The 15,914-nt window shown below is 34.4% G+C and overlaps 1 protein-coding gene across 1 annotated transcript; it reads right to left on the reverse strand.

Moving 5' to 3' along the window:
- Window positions 1-7,617: 7,617 nt before the first annotated feature.
- LOC111366880 (ABC transporter G family member 35-like) lies at window positions 7,618-14,904 on the reverse strand. The gene is made up of 15 exons (XM_022987566.1): window positions 14,664-14,904; window positions 14,159-14,562; window positions 13,411-13,620; window positions 13,175-13,259; window positions 12,925-13,084; window positions 12,766-12,842; window positions 12,594-12,647; window positions 12,032-12,122; window positions 10,576-11,476; window positions 9,846-10,006; window positions 9,201-9,357; window positions 8,943-9,170; window positions 8,665-8,836; window positions 8,243-8,497; window positions 7,618-8,153 (listed from the first exon to the last, which is right to left on the reverse strand). Exons 2-15 carry the CDS (start codon window positions 14,539-14,541, stop codon window positions 7,881-7,883), a joined length of 3,207 nt encoding a protein of 1,068 aa, XP_022843334.1. The 5' UTR covers window positions 14,542-14,562; window positions 14,664-14,904; the 3' UTR covers window positions 7,618-7,880.
- Window positions 14,905-15,914: the final 1,010 nt, after the last annotated feature.

Below are 15,914 nucleotides of genomic sequence, written 5' to 3' on the forward strand. Positions count from 1 at the left end.
AAGTTTCGATCTACTTTGTTACAGCTTTCTTTTATCCAGAGTTAGTATGACTCCTCCCTATTTCTTTGTAAGACATCTACAGATATTGTTCTTTTACTTGTGTATGTGGATGATATTGTTATCACTGGCACGGATTCTAGTTTGATAACTCAACTCAGCAGCATCTACAGGCTTCTTTTCACATGAAAGATCTTGGTCCACTTACATATTTTTTGGGTTTGGAAGTATACACTGATTCCACAGGTATATTTTTGAACCAATACAAATATATCCATGGCTGGTCTTCAAGATTCTTCTTCTGTCGATACTCCTCTGGAAGTCAATGTTAAATATTGTCGTGAAGAGGGTGATCTCCTTCCTGATCCGACTATCTTTCGTCAATTAGTTGGGAATCTCAACTACTTGACCATCACTAGGCCTGATATATCATTCGCAGTCCAGCAAGTCAGTCAGTTTATGCAAACTCCACGACATCTTCATCTTGTGGCAATTCGTCGCATCATTCGGTATCTCCAAGGTACTCCTCATCGTGGATTGTTTTTCCCTTTTGGGTCTCCTATTCATCTTGTTGCATTTAGTGATGCAGATTGGGTCGGCTGCTCTGATACTCATCGTTCTGTTACGGGCTGATGTATGTTTCTTGGTAATTCTTTGATCTCCTGGAAGAGTAAAAAGTAGGCACATGCGTCTAAATCTTCAACTGCATCTGAATATCGTGCTACCTGTTCTGAGATTATTTGGCTCCGTGGGCTTTTAGCTAAACTTGGCTTTCCTCAATTTGATCCTATACCCCTTCATGCAAACAACACGAGTGCTCTTCAGATTGCTGCAAATCCAATATATTATGAGCGTACAAAGCATATCGAAGTAGATTGTCACTCAGTTTGAGAGGCTTTTGACGCAAATATTATTTCTCTTTCGCATATCTCTACTGATCTACAGATTGTCGACATATTCACCAAAGCCATGACACGACAATGTCATCTCTTTCTTGTGGGCAAATTGATATTTCTTGATCACCCAGCATCAATTTGAGGGGGGATGTCAATTAGATAGAAAGAGTAATTGACGGCCAGCAAGTAATTAACGCCAGAATTAGAGATGCTTTGTATAGCTTTGTTTATTAGTTGTAATTGGTAGAAAATTGCTCAATTTCCATTCATGTACAGTGATAGCTAACATTTACCCATTTAATTTGCCTTATTATTCCTATATATACAAAGGAACCCTCACAATGAGGATTATCGAGTCAAAAAGGAGAAATTGAATACCTTGACAATGACAACTCAGTCATGCGACGGGAGATTGATACCATAAATGGCCGGCTGAACATGTATGTGGGCCGGGTGGACGGCATCCAGTTGCGGGTAAATGACACATGGGAAAACATGAGAGCCATCCAGGCCGAGCAGGCACAGCAGTCCGCCCTGATGAGCGAATGATACAGCAACTCCTTGGACGACACCCTCCACTGTCAGATGATGGCACATCAAGACCCAATTTCCCGCCACCTCATCCATTTTGATCAAGGGAGTACCGTTTAACCCATTTGTTTTTTTTCTTCATTTTGTTCTTAAAGTTATGTCTTCAATCTTTTGTTAATCTTCCATTGGGGACAATGTATTAACTAAATTTGAGGAGGGTGATATAATTTTAAATCTTTATCTGTGTTCATCATTATCTGTTTTCCATTACTGCATAATGTATGCATGACGAGTGTAAAAAAAAAAAAAAAAGAAAAAAAATTCTTTGCATTTTATTCAGTTTGTTTTATTCTCTTCATGCATGCTTGTGTGAGCTTGATAACCTTGTTAGCTGAATGATATTATTAGACTAGTTTAAACTGCAAAACTTTGGATCTGGTGTTAATGAGACTAACTAATACTTGTTGATGCAACATTTGACATTATCTATGCACGCTATTCATGCTTGACATATTAGGTGAATGACTGGATTTTGAGTATAAAGTAGGAGAAGAATGATAACCATCTATTGAGTTAACCCATGAATTACCTTAAGACGGTTTGGTGATGGTTGAGCTATTATAGGGAAGCATTGAGATGAGCGGGGGCTCCGTGCATGAACTTTATTGTGTGGATTGCCTAGACCAATGGAGTGAAGAGTAGGTGAAAATCTTAAATTGGGGATTGGTTTTGGAAACTAAATGTCTAGAAAAATAACAAAGGGCATAAAATTAATATGTGAGAATATAACACTTCTTTTCATGCTTTTATGACTCGAGCAAGTAAGCCTGTAAGGATATTTCAAAATCTGGTGCCCTAAAGCCAACTGGTTTAGGAGTCACCGACCTAAAGCTCGATACATGGGTCATATAGAAAGCAAGATGGAAAGAGGTTAATTAAAAGTTATCTGATCGAGCCTTTATAACTCGAGTGAATAAGCCTGCAAGGGTTTAAAACCTAGTGCCCTAAAGCCAACTGGTTTTGGAATTATCGGCCTAAAACTTGTTACATGAGTTATATAGAAAGTAAATGAGAAGATGATAATCAATCAGAAAAAATTAGAGAAAAGTGAGAAGAACAAAAAAAGAAGTGAGACAATAACATGACAAAAAGCCCTTGGACATTTGGTTGAAAAGACTATACCTCTGAGGCGAGGCAAGTAACCTAGTTTAATCTTGAGTGTTGAAGCAATCAAATTTAGGAGAGCCTTCACTTGTTGAAATGTAAACTTATGATAGTAAGACTAATCCAAACTATGAGAGAGTGAGGACTACAACTATGTAAATTCCTAATCTTAAAATACAACCCCGGGATAATTGAGTGAAAAGAATAAGTTTGGGGGATTGTGTATCTCTCGAGCGAGTAAGGATACATTTGATCACTCGAGGTCGGAGCTTAAATCCATTATGAACCTGATATGTTGGCATGAATTCACACACACACGTTAACTTGCATTTAACAGGTAAATGTTGATGTCATGTTTGCACAGATAAATTTTCATAAAGTCAAATACTTAGTCCAATCCTGAGCCACAACAGGGTATTAAGTCATGTTTGTTCAGAATTGAGTCACTATCTTGTTTGAAGACAAACAATAGTTCAAGTTTGAAGGGTTTGATAAGTGTGTTTTTGCATATTTATTTAGGTCACAAACATGACTTAATAATGAGCAAAATGATTGAATTGTAACTTAATCTCGTTACAATTGTAAATTGTAGGGAACACCGATGAATATGGTGAAATTTAGGAGAAAAGATGCGAAAAAAGACCAAAATGACAAAAAGTGGAAGTTCAGGGACCAAGGTGCAATTATCCAAAAGTTGACCCAATGAACAAATCGAGAAATTGATTTAGCCAAATGTCAATTGATGATATCTTGGGATGATGGAATAGAAAGAACGAAAAAAAGATGCCAAAAAGTGAAAGATTCAAGTAGAGGGATCAAAGTAGAGAAAATGGAAGTGAGCATCTACCATACGGCCGCATGGTAGATCTCCCTTGCGATCGTACACATGAGGGCAGGAAATTTTTTACGCAACATGGCATAACCATGCGGCCGCACAAATCATAACTATGCGGTCGCATGGTAGTTTTCTGAAGCAAAAATTTTACTTTCATTGTACGATTGAAACTCTTTTGGTAACAAAATTTTCACATGATATAAATACCAAAAGACATTCAGAACGAAGGGAATGCCGTTTTTACAAGTTTTTGAGAGATTTTGAAGGAGAAACGAAGAGAGATTCAAGAGGAAAACATCGCGCCAAGTGAAAATTCGATTGAAACTTGATTCGAGTGATGACGTTTCTTCAACTATTTTTATATTTTCTTCTTTTTAGCATGTTAGGCTAGATTTTTCATTGTTAGGAGATCGATGAACCTTGCAATACTACGTTTGATTTTTAATTTGGATATTTGACGTATTTAAACGCATGTTCTGGAATTGAATGATTTATTATGTTTTTATTTTCATATTGTTATTGTGTAGTAATTATATGATTTTGGTGGCCTGTTTTATGCATTCGAAAGAAGGAAAATAGGTTCGACATAGTATAAATGATCATAAGATCCGATAGGGGATAGAAATATACCTCTATGCCTTGTGTGAATTGTTGGATATTCTTGAAAATCATAATGCATTTCGGTATGTTAGTATTCGTCATAGAAATATAATCGAATCACATATTGGGGTAGGTTTGGTATTACTCGAGAGAGATTGATAAATTAAAATAGGAATATTAATTCTCTTTTGTGGGACTGTGTGTCAAATTTGCAAGGTTGAAAATTGAACAGGTATTGCTTGGGGATTCGTGATCCTAGTGCGTTAGTAACTTCATTAATTCCATAAATTCTAGTAAATTGTGTCTAAGTCATTTTGCATTTAATATATTTCTTTCATTCATAATTGCATCATAGTTTACATCTTCTTTAGCTAAATCACAATACATCAATTTTACTTTCGTGTTTCGGTTAAGGTCATAATAGGTTGATTTGAACTAATTCAATCCTTGTGGGATCGATACTTGGATTCATAGTCTATTATACTACTTGTTAACAAACCGTACACTTGTGATGAGTTTTGAATCGAAACAAATAATTTCATGAACATGTATTTTATTATTTTGGTCTTTTTCCCAAGAATTTATACAAAAAATCCTGTTAGTGGATGTTGTCCTTGTTGAATTGCGGGGAAATTTGATTCTAAGCCTGCATTTCATTTTAGTAGCAATATTTTATATGATTTAGCCCCAGTTTGGCCCCCATTGATTTTGATTATAATGGGGGGAATGGTGTTTTCTTTGAAAAATAAATGGTTGTAAAAGAATAATTTTTTTTTTCGATTTACGTGTAATATTATTTTATTGTAGATTGTGTGGTTGAAAATATGAGAGAGAAAAATTCAATTTAATTTGATAAGATGTAACGGGGACCAAATGAGGGCTTCAAATGCATTATTTTATCAGTGCTCTTTGGTGATGTCCAAAATCACAATGGATTCCTACTTTACTCTTAACGATATTGGTCTACGAGTCTTTATCATACCTACATGATAGAGTCATGATTATAGAGTGCAATAAATATTAGGTCGAGATATAGATATTATACTTATGAAAGTTTGGGGACAGCAACGAATCCCCAAAATTTCCCCAAATTTGGTAAGTAAAACATTAATAGGCAATAATTAACTTTAGGGATAATTACAGCAGAGGCCCCAAACTTTTAAAAAATTAGTAGGCTTTTTCCAAATTTTTAATTTATTGCAACCGTCACCCAAACCTTTTGAAACGTTGCAGTGGGCCCTTTTGAACAGTTTTCATCTAATTATCTGTTAGTTGACTAAAAAAATTGACTTTGACCATATTTTAAATATTTTAAAATGTTAAAATAGCAACTTTTCATTTCCTACATTAAAATAATTTTTTTTTAAAAACCCTCCTCTTTTTCTCATTCCCCTCTGTAATTTTGGCAGTAATATCTGCAATTCCATGTGTCAATAGCCGTTGAAACTCGAGCAAACATCGAGCTCCTCTTCACCGTCTACCATTTCGTTTGTCATTAGCCTATTCTATACATATATTTTTATATGTAACTAAGCATACACGTACACAAAGAAAATGGAAAAGATGCGAAGGTTTTTCTTCATTGGGAGATGAGGAGCAAGTTGGGAAAGTAGGCGGCTTATATTTATTTGTCAATGGTAGATTCCGAGTGTGTGAGGAATATTAGAAGACTTGGGCAAACACATTAGCGAACTAGGCATTCACTTCCTTTAAAAACATTCTCTTGATCTTGATTTGTATGAACACTTTTCACTCTCTGCAATTTGTACTGTGAGATCCTTAATGATGAAATGGATCTGGCTTTATGGTGAGGTATTTATTTGTGCACATTTTCAAATCCCTGCCTCTTTTGATGTTACCTTCTTCATCTTCTTCTTTAGGTGTGGGTATGGGGGGAGAAGAGGAGGGTTATTTTTTCTAATTTAATTTTTAACTTATTTTAATGTAGTAAATGGAAAGTTTATATTTTACTCTTTTAAAAATATGGTCAAAGTCAAAATTTTTAATCAACTAACAGATATTTGGATGAAAACCGTCAAAAAGGACCCTACTGCAACGTTTTGAAAGGTTTGAAATAACATTTGAAACAAATTAAAGATTTGAAAAAAATCTTTTAATATTTTAAAGGTTTGGAGCCTCAATTATCCCTTAACTTTATTATATTCGCACCACATTGATTATTAACTAACGAAGTTATAATTCTAATCAAGGTCCTTAACTTTTGCACTTATGTCTCCAACTTCTTGTTGTTGTATTTTAGTTTCAACTTTATTTTAATTAGCATATTTTATTCCAAATGACGACCAAAAAAAGGTGTGATTCCATGATTATATTCACAAAACATTTTTTAATAATAAATACACCACATTTTAATTATATTAAAAGATATTAACTTGTATTCATTATCACATCTATATTCTAAACTTTTTTCATCAAATTTTTAGGATCAGATATTTATCCACATTTTGGATTATTTTTTTTTCTTTTTTCTTTTTTTGGCTTATTTAAATAGAGTAGGCAAGTGAGACTTTTTACTTTATCTTAAAGAAAATTTTGGAGAGAAATCATAACCATGAATAATTAATGATAATTTGAAAATAAAAATGCGATTAAATTTTTTTTTTTTTTTGAAACATAAATATTATAGTGGGTAAAGATTATGAATTTTTCATACAATTAAAATGTAGTTTAATAATTACAAAATGTGGTGCCATTATATTTAACAACCAAAAAATCCATTATGATAGATTAAAGATTTATTTGTCCTTAGTATTTTGAGTAAGATAAAAAGACAAATACATAAGCTCGAGACAGTATATGTTAATATAATATTTGGATGAAAATCGTGATAAAAGATAAGATGTGTAAATCATTGAAGGTTTTAAAGTTAAAAAATTTGACCAAAAAATGTTAAGATATTAATGCATAAAATAGAAAATTGTTGAAAATTAGTGCAAAAAATAGAAAATTTTGGGGACGTTTCGTTATTCTTAAAACATTAATCACTAATAATTAACTTTAGAAAATGTCCATTTAAACAAATTCACCAATTTCCCTCATTTTGTGGATTTCCCTCGTTGTGTTGGTTTACATGGAATTCAGAGGATAGAACTGGAGTTGGTGAAACAGAATTTGGAATCTAATCTTTTCCCATTTCCAATTTTAAGCTCTAAATTCCGATAATCAAAAGTTCGAATATTTGACCGTTTACGAAAATCACTTGGAGAAATCTTGGTTAGGGCGTTGGAAATGGTATGATTTTCTCCAGAATCTGCAAATGATTAATATGAGGTATGGGCCTTAAATTTCTTTTCCTCCTTTCACGTGAACGGGGAATGGTTTTAATAAGCTACTAATTTTTCGTTTGTTATCGTTCATGTTCGTCTATAATTTTATATTGATGATATGAATTATATTGCTTTAATTTTGCCTGCATCATACGTATTTTGTTTGTGCAGCGTATAATTTGTAAAATAGCATCTATGTTGGAATTGAATTCAGGAATCTTATTGTAATGTCGATAGAATCATAATCACTAATGACCTCAGTTAAAATATTAGCTTTCTGGAGGCTAGGTAAAGTGACAACTTATAATTCCCCACAAAGATAACTTTTTTGGATATAATTTAACAAAATTCAAGAAATAATTACATTTCATCTATGTAGGTCTCAAAACTTAGGAATACACACACATTCACCCTATCAGGGAAGTGTGAACTTATAACTTTGGGGATGGAGAAGGAAGCATACTCTATTCTATGATTTTAACTTAATATAGGCTTCTACAAACATTTTCTTATTCTACCTGGAGATGCTTGATAAATTTATATACAATTTGCTTTGATTACCAATCGATCCTACCTCATTTGGAAGTTCAGTTTCTTGATGCAATAGGCAAATAAGAATGCGAAGAAGACCGTGAAACCAACCAACACTGCGGCAACTGGTCCTTTAAAGTTGGGATCATAACCAAAATGATCTTGAATATAATTTTTAATCATAGGGGCGGAGGACATCCCAGGCACTGTAATGGTTTCCTCCATGTCTCCATACTGGCCTATAATCAGTCCGTACACTGTCCATGCCACTGGGCAAATCCAGTAGTACCATACCCACCATTTGGGAATACTCTGAAATTTCAAGAGGGGAAAATTTCAAAAAATGTGCTCAATTTGAAGATCATCATTAAACTTTAATAATTTTGACTGAAATAACTTACTGGTCTAGGGATAAAGAAACCAGAGAATAGATTGAAAAGTGCATAAAAAGCTGCTGCAAAGATTGCTGCCACTTGGTGGTTTGGCGTGATGGAGACAGTCATCATTCCATAGTATGTGAAGTAGAGGAAGGAAAAGAAGTTCACAAAGAAGAACCAAAAGAATTTAGCAGCTGTCCACTGAAAGCTCACCATAGCGTACACTATAAGAGTATAATACGTAGTCTGAACAAGGACATATGGTATTTCTACAATGACCTGCAAGTAATGTAACCAACAAACTAATATTAAATTGATTTAGCTTTTTTACTACATGTATGTTCGGGCATTCATTAACTTCATTTTGAGAAGTCACAAGTTGATCTCTCATGCTATGAAAAGTATGTTAAGATGAAGATAATTCGAATGAGAAATTAAATCTTGACCTGTGCGATGGCATATGGCAACGCTGAGTACATTCCTGCTGCTCTTTCCCTATAGAATACAGTTCTTTCGATGGCTACTATTGGCTGTACGGTTGAGCAGTTATTGATTCCAACAAACAACACAGAAGTATACATGGCCCCAATGATAGTCAAAAGATCTGCACTACTTTCCCTGAAGCCACAAAATAAGAAAGTAGGAATCAACACCGTGGCATTCAAGTCTTGTTACTGATACTTTTGAAATAAATTCCTAGATAACCTAGATTTAGAGTATGAACCTTTTTGTGCCAACTCTCCAGAAAATTGTCCCTACCATGAGTGCACAAGCCAAAGTGAAGAAGTATCTCACTAGATTATAATCAGGAGTTCTCCAGTAAGTCCACCATTGCTTCCAGAGGCAGGACTTGAATTGACCCCATGTGGCTTGAGAGTACTGTGTGGGAAAATATAGGTCTTTTGCCCCAGGAGGGGGTGTACTCAACTCTTTCACTAGAGCCTTATTTCGCCTGGGAATGGACATCGCTACACCATGTCATAAAAGACCAAATGAAACAAAAGTTGAAGGAAATGTATAGAACTTTACCATTTTGTTCATCCATCTTGGAGCAAACATCTCATTTACTGCGATCGCATTGTAACCATAGCTCAGGGGTGAAACCCAGTAACCCCACCTCCACCAGACTGGAATTTTTTCTGCATGAAAGAAAAATTTCCTAGTGAGTTGGATGTTTCATGTATCTTGTTAAATATATATACCGTCAATCAAAATCCCTTTTTTTACTCTTTTGTTGTTTTGTTACACTCCCTTTGTCCTTGTCTATAGACGAGAGATTGGTTATCCACTTAGAATACTTTTTTTCAGCTTTTACTTTGAAAACTTTGTGGTTTCAAGTTTTAAAAATATTAAAGAATAAAAATTACTGATTTCTTTGAAGAGAAACAAAAAACAAAGAAATAAAGATATCATCTGATACATAATACATTCCTGCTGTTGATACAGAAGCAATTGTAGGAGTGCTAAAATAATCGAGTTCGAAGGTTCATTTTCAAGTCATTTAGGAATAGGCACGCATTATACAATTTACTTTCTTATTGCGCTCTTTCTGTCATTAGCATTACATACTGTGCAAAATTATAATGTGTTTTGCAATTCATAGTTGGGTTTTTGTGCTTGAACTAACCTCTAGGAAGGATGAAACCACCCAAAAGGAACACAAGCAGAAGGGTAAGAGCACCACCAGTGTTTGAGATAATCATGGTCCTGCATATTGCTGCAGTGAACCTGAATATTCCCCCTGCCATTTGCTGGATCACAAATATCAACAATAGTTGCTTGAAGAACCTGAAATGTGGCAAAAGATTTCAGTATCACTCATATTTACATTGCATGTAAGCAATTATCTGTTTTAGAAGAAAAATAAGTTAATATCAATAGCACAAGATTTAGTATGGCTTTCTGCTATATTTCTCTTTCATTGCTTTAGGTGGCTGCCAAAGAAAATGTATATATTATCGTTTCTTCCCTGGCCTACATGCGCCTCATTCCATGTACTTTGGGTTGACATGAGATGTTTATAGACTGCTGACAACTTTATACTGTTATAAGTTTTATTCTTCCCAGCAGCCATAAGTATGTAATTGTATCCTTCGCCTTAGTACCGGATTGATTACATGCATACTAAATTGCATTTACTTCTACATTAATGCAAATTCTGAAATATTAGTATGGCTTAGCTCTGTCAAAAAATTGGGTTTGATAGTTTGAGTCAATACTTCTCAATAGGTTTGCAATTATGTCCATTAAATTATCAACTTTTAACTCAAGATAGTCCTGGTAATTTCATATAATTATTGACTCGGTTAGCTAAGTGGAAATAAGATGTAAGCAAACATAAATGTATAGTTAGTTACCTGCTAGCTTCGGGGGCAAATCCAATGGTGTAGTATGCAATGACCATCCACACAATAGTCTCAAATATTGATATGGGTATTTTTAGTAGAATCGTTGGCAGGGTGAATGCCCAGGGTGGATGGAAAAGAAGGTCCCTCTGCTTGTAGAAGACGGGAAGTCTCTGTATGGCGAGAGAGAGCTCAGAGAAACCATTGAACGTATTGCATATCATGCTAAACAATAGTGCACCTATGTATACAGCACCATCATTTTCATTCCTAGTGTGTAATTCAGTTCTCAAAAAGACGGTAGATGTGATGATTGCCACAATGATGATTTGGACAGTCTTGAATACATAGACGAAAGAATTTCTTTTGATCAATAGCCATTCCTTGTCGAAGTTGGCTTTGAGAAGTTCTCTTGTCGGGACTGAGTACTTTTTAAACACTAGAGCTGCCTTATGACTTCGGCTCTTGTCATAAGGAACTGAGAGTTCATTTTCAAGGCGAAGACCCACATGGAAATGCTTGAATCTTTTTGCGAACTCACTTACTGGAATGTATGTGTATGGTTTGCTTCGGTCTGTCCAATATTGTTCCTGATCTTTTCTTGATGTCACCTCTTGCAAGAAATCGGCAGTTCCCTTTCTCTCTGGACACTTGAATCCACAGCTCTCAAAGAACTCAAGGACGTGCTCTCGTGGACCCTGATAGACAATCTGGCCTTCTGATAAGAGAATGATATCATCGAAGAGTTCAAATGTCTCTGGAGCTGGCTGGAGGAGAGACATCAAGACGGTTGCTTCAGTAAGGTGTACAATTTGTTGCAAGCACTTTACTATCTGAAATGTTGTGGAGCTGTCTAGACCCGTTGATATTTCGTCCATAAACAGTGTTTTGGTTGGCCCAACAATCATCTCCCCTGTATCAACAAAGGTAAGAATCAAAGTCTTAACACATATAGTTATGATGCTAATTTCATTTATTTTCACATTACATTTAGCTACATATATCTATTATTCAACTAATATGTTCAGAATTGTCTTTTATCCAAGTCATATAGATCTCCTGTTTGCTGCATTATCTTTTGGAGTTTGGTTAGATTATGGCCTTTATTTCTTCACATTCTATATTTCTCCTACTGTTCCAATGATTTGGTTGTAAATAAATAAAAATATTACACGTAAAACACGGGTCGGGCCATCACTTGGGTTTTATAAGTCTATGGAGTTTCTTGGTCCACTTCAGGCTCAACATGGGTCGAGAAATTTGGGCAATGCATAGTCAATTTTAAATAGAAATGCTTTAATTTGTTGGCATTGGCCACAAACAGAATGTGTATTTAGGTCGGTTTTGTGCAGATAAGGTTAGGCAATTCCACTTAGGCTTTGGTCAACAGATTCATAGTACCGCTATGTGTCATTTAACATATTAATTTTTCAAGTCAATTGAAATATAAGTGGTTTCAGTTCATTACCAGTTGTGACACGTTTCTTTTGTCCTCCAGAAATCCCTCGTATCATTTCATCCCCGACAATTGTGTCTCGACACATGTCAAGCCCCAATATCTGCATCACATAATTTAAATATTATTAATATATCTATGCATGTGTGTGAATACATGTATAGTAATTCGATGATGCTTTTTTTTTCTTTTTTTCTTTTTTTTTTTTTTAAAAGTTGATTGGGATTTTCGTTCACCAACCATAACATATAATTGCGTAGGCCCCATTCAGAGAACCAAAATTTGAAAAGTAACCACTGGGTCCCACAGTATCCACCCAACAAAAATATGGGTCCCATGGCAAAGTAGGTAAGGAGAAAATTTTCACCTAGAAAGAATATTTATTAATATTAAAAATATGAAAAATATGGAATCACCACGTTCACGTGATATTATTAATGTTCTTACACTGTTATTAGAATGGACAATCATGAAGTGATAATTAATTCTTATAAATTATTTAGATGTCGGCAATTTAGTTATTTAATCCCAAAATTTATTTTTTATGACTTAATTAAATTTGATTAAGTCTTACCCTAAGAGTATAGTCTGTAATGAGACTACTCTCAACTCCTTCTATTGCAGTTGCCTGATAGAAACAAAAATAAATGGCAGAATGTTAAATTAAAACATTAAAATCTTTGACAAAAATGGAAAATTTAAATTTAAATCGTTCTTTAATTTTTTTATTTTTTATTTTTCATTACCTTCATAAAAAGATCAACCTCTGCCTCGGGAAAGATACCGGCATCCCTTTCTCTTTTTGCAAGCTCAGTCAAAAGTTCTATTTTAATTTTGATAGTTAGAACATAATTATTTCCATGAAAAATTACAATAAAACTTATATTGAATTTATCTACAATTACCGTATCGGGATCCAACTCCTTGACACCTAGCTGAGAAATCCAGGGTTTCTTTGACTGTCATTTCTCCTACATGAATATCATTCTGGCTAATGTATGCTGATGTTTTCTGAGGGACAAATTCATTGAGTTGATGCCCATTATATGTGATTTCTCCCCTTGTCTGTTCCACATTAAATTTTTTCAATGCAAAATAAGTTAAAAGAGTCTATCAATAACATTCATGGATAATGTAGGTATGGATTTCACTGACCTTTAGGGTCGGGTCTAACTTTCCGGCCAGAGCTAACAAAAGTGTTGTTTTCCCGGACGACGGTGGCCCTAATAGAAGTGTCATCCTACAAAATGTAGCCGATAGAAATACATCAAGATTAGTAAACATGGTATTTGAATGTGATTTTTGGCTAAGCAGTTTAAGGAATAAAGAAAGTAGCTATAATTAAGAATGACAATCTTGAGACGTAACAATTTTTTGAGCAATGAAATTACCTAGACGGTTTTATGATCCCAGAAGCATCTTTTAATATTGTGAGTTTTGTTTTCTCAGCCAGTCTGATGCCGAAACAAGTTAATGCTGTCTCAACGATATTACGAGCAGCGTTTGGTAAAGTCGGAAGAGCTCTGTCGCCTACGAAGCAATCGGCCTCCACGGTTAAGTGTTCATATCTCACTTCTACTGTAGGAAGGGTAATTCCAACTCTGTAATAAAAATAATTAATAACTAAATATGAAATGAAATTATAGTCATATTGATTACTAAGTCAAGCATACAGGTTGTAATTATAAAAGTAGCTTATATTTAACAATTGTTTGCTTGTACTTTTGTTATCACTGATTACACCGTTATAGCGTACGTCATGGGGTCGTTTTTGAGTAATTATATTGTAATACTTTAAAATTTTGCTGGTGAACTGTTGAAAATCTTGAGCGAATCATTCCTTTTTACACTGCACAGTAAATTAGCCTTGTGAAATTATGCTTTTTTGGTTTCTTTTGGGTGTTTGCTTGCTTTTGCTGCAATAAATTGTTAGTGATTTATTATATTCTTGAAAACTACTTACTCATAATCAAGCGTAAAACATAATTAACAACACTTAAAATACAAGACTTTGCTCTTACATTTCAATGTAAGAAAGGTTATCCTTCATTTTCTATTTGCATAAGACAGGTAGAGTTTACTCAAGAATTACAACTTAGTATTAATTAAACAATTGAGGACATAGATAGAAAAGGTTACCTGTCAATTCTGTTCCTAAACTTCCTCAAAAACTTTTCGTTATCTTCCTCAGCAACCTTGAAAAGCCGGTCGATAAATTCTTGTCGATCATTCATGTCAAGTTTTCTCACATCAACCTCCTTGTGCACAACCTTACTGGCTTGATTCGCAGTTTCTTCGAAGGATTTTAGGACAGTTTTTCTTAATCTGTCGTAAGTTGGTAACTTTTCGAGAGCAGCCCATCGTAGAGCTTCTTCATCTTCCTCGGCTCGAGCACTCCGCCTATTCGTGGAGCCGGAAAAAACATCCTCCACATTCCAGTTAGCCCTACTTAGACTTCTCCCAATGCTTCTGCTCATACTCCGGCTTGTTTGTCTTCTTGAAGCCCGCATTTTATCGTCCATTTTCCCTTCTGCTTACTTGAACTTTAAACCAAAAACACAAATTACTAGTAGCATAATATTTCTCGAGAAAATCGAAAAAATATATAATAGGAACATCAAAACATATGAAATAAAATGCTTACCTTGTTTAAGTCAAAAAATTGTCAAGTGTATGCACTTCTTCTTCTTCCTTGAACAGATATATAGACAAATAAACTGACCTTCAGACGTAGAAATAGATAACTTGGTAGAGAAAGAGGAAGTTGTTGGGGTATTGAAATATATGAAAATCTCTATTATTATGCTTTGATCCTTTCTATACCAGTTGAAAGATTAAAACTGGTTAAGATCAATATTTCTAGGAAGTTGTGCGTGGCTTCTTATATATAAGCACTCACAAGAAAGAGTGGAATAGAGTGGGGTGGGGGTAAGTGGGTCCACTAATTCGACACATACATATCTTATCTTCATATCATTGTTTTCTATTTGTTATTTTGTTAAAATGCTGAAGCAAGCAACCCTAAAGGGCTAATATTGATCCTTTCGGTGAACAGAGACGGGCATAAGGGTCTGGATTGAATATATTCAAAGAAAAACAGCTGAAAACCATATTCAATTTGCATTTGTGGTTTGGTGAGGAAAGAGTCAACACATTCTACTGCTGGTTTCCAGGAAAGTAAGGATGTTCTTGCAAGTTGCGTAAGCCGGTTCATACTACCCCTGTTTGATCCTTATTAAATTACATTCCATTACATTCTATTTTTTTCTCTCCTATTTTCAACTACACAATCTTTTATAAAATAATATTACACGAAAATAAAAAAATTTCCATTCTTTTTCAACTGCTCATTTTTTCAACAAAACACTATTCCCCCCATTTTCATTACCAAAAATGGGGAATCTCGGTTTTATTATTATTTTGAGAAATAGATGTTAAGTAGCTAATCTTTAAGATTTTATGTGAAATAGAGTTTTATTAGTTAAAAAATGATGTAACAAATGCGTGTTAAATCTAAAGAAAATATTTTTCTTTATCGCAAGTTTGAAGTTGACACGTGTATTTTTGTTATTTGTGTTACTTTATAGTTTTTTTTTTTTTTTTTCCCTGTGGATAAATGTGGTTTGGAGGGTGTGGTTCCAACCCAATATAAGGTTTTGTGGGTAGAATTGCTTGTTAAACTATACATTTGTTGACTTTTATCTATAAAGGAAAATGATTTTATTTGAAATGAAATGTGAACGTGTTAAATATATAAACCACTTCCACGTGCCGCTGAGGAAGGTTTTGTCGGCATTAGAAGAAAAGACTGACCATGGCATTTTAACTTTTCTTAGTTACGTATAGCTGAGAAAAGGGGGACGAATAGTATATATTAAACTCCTGTTTGATTGAA

Source organism: Olea europaea, chromosome 18 (assembly GCF_002742605.1).
Source record: "Olea europaea var. sylvestris chromosome 18, O_europaea_v1, whole genome shotgun sequence".
Taxonomy (NCBI): domain Eukaryota; kingdom Viridiplantae; phylum Streptophyta; class Magnoliopsida; order Lamiales; family Oleaceae; genus Olea; species Olea europaea.

Excerpts from the sequence above, each read along its gene's own strand:
- LOC111366880 (XM_022987566.1), bottom strand. The coding sequence starts at position 14,541 with ATGGACGATAAAATGCGGGCTTCAAGAAGACAAACAAGCCGGAGTATG. Across the intron at positions 13,085-13,174 it reads AGTTAGACCCGACCCTAAAG|ACAAGGGGAGAAATCACATA; the intron begins GTCAGTGAAATC and ends AATGTGGAACAG. Across the intron at positions 12,123-12,593 it reads TTACAGACTATACTCTTAGG|ATATTGGGGCTTGACATGTG; the intron begins GTAAGACTTAAT and ends TATGTGATGCAG.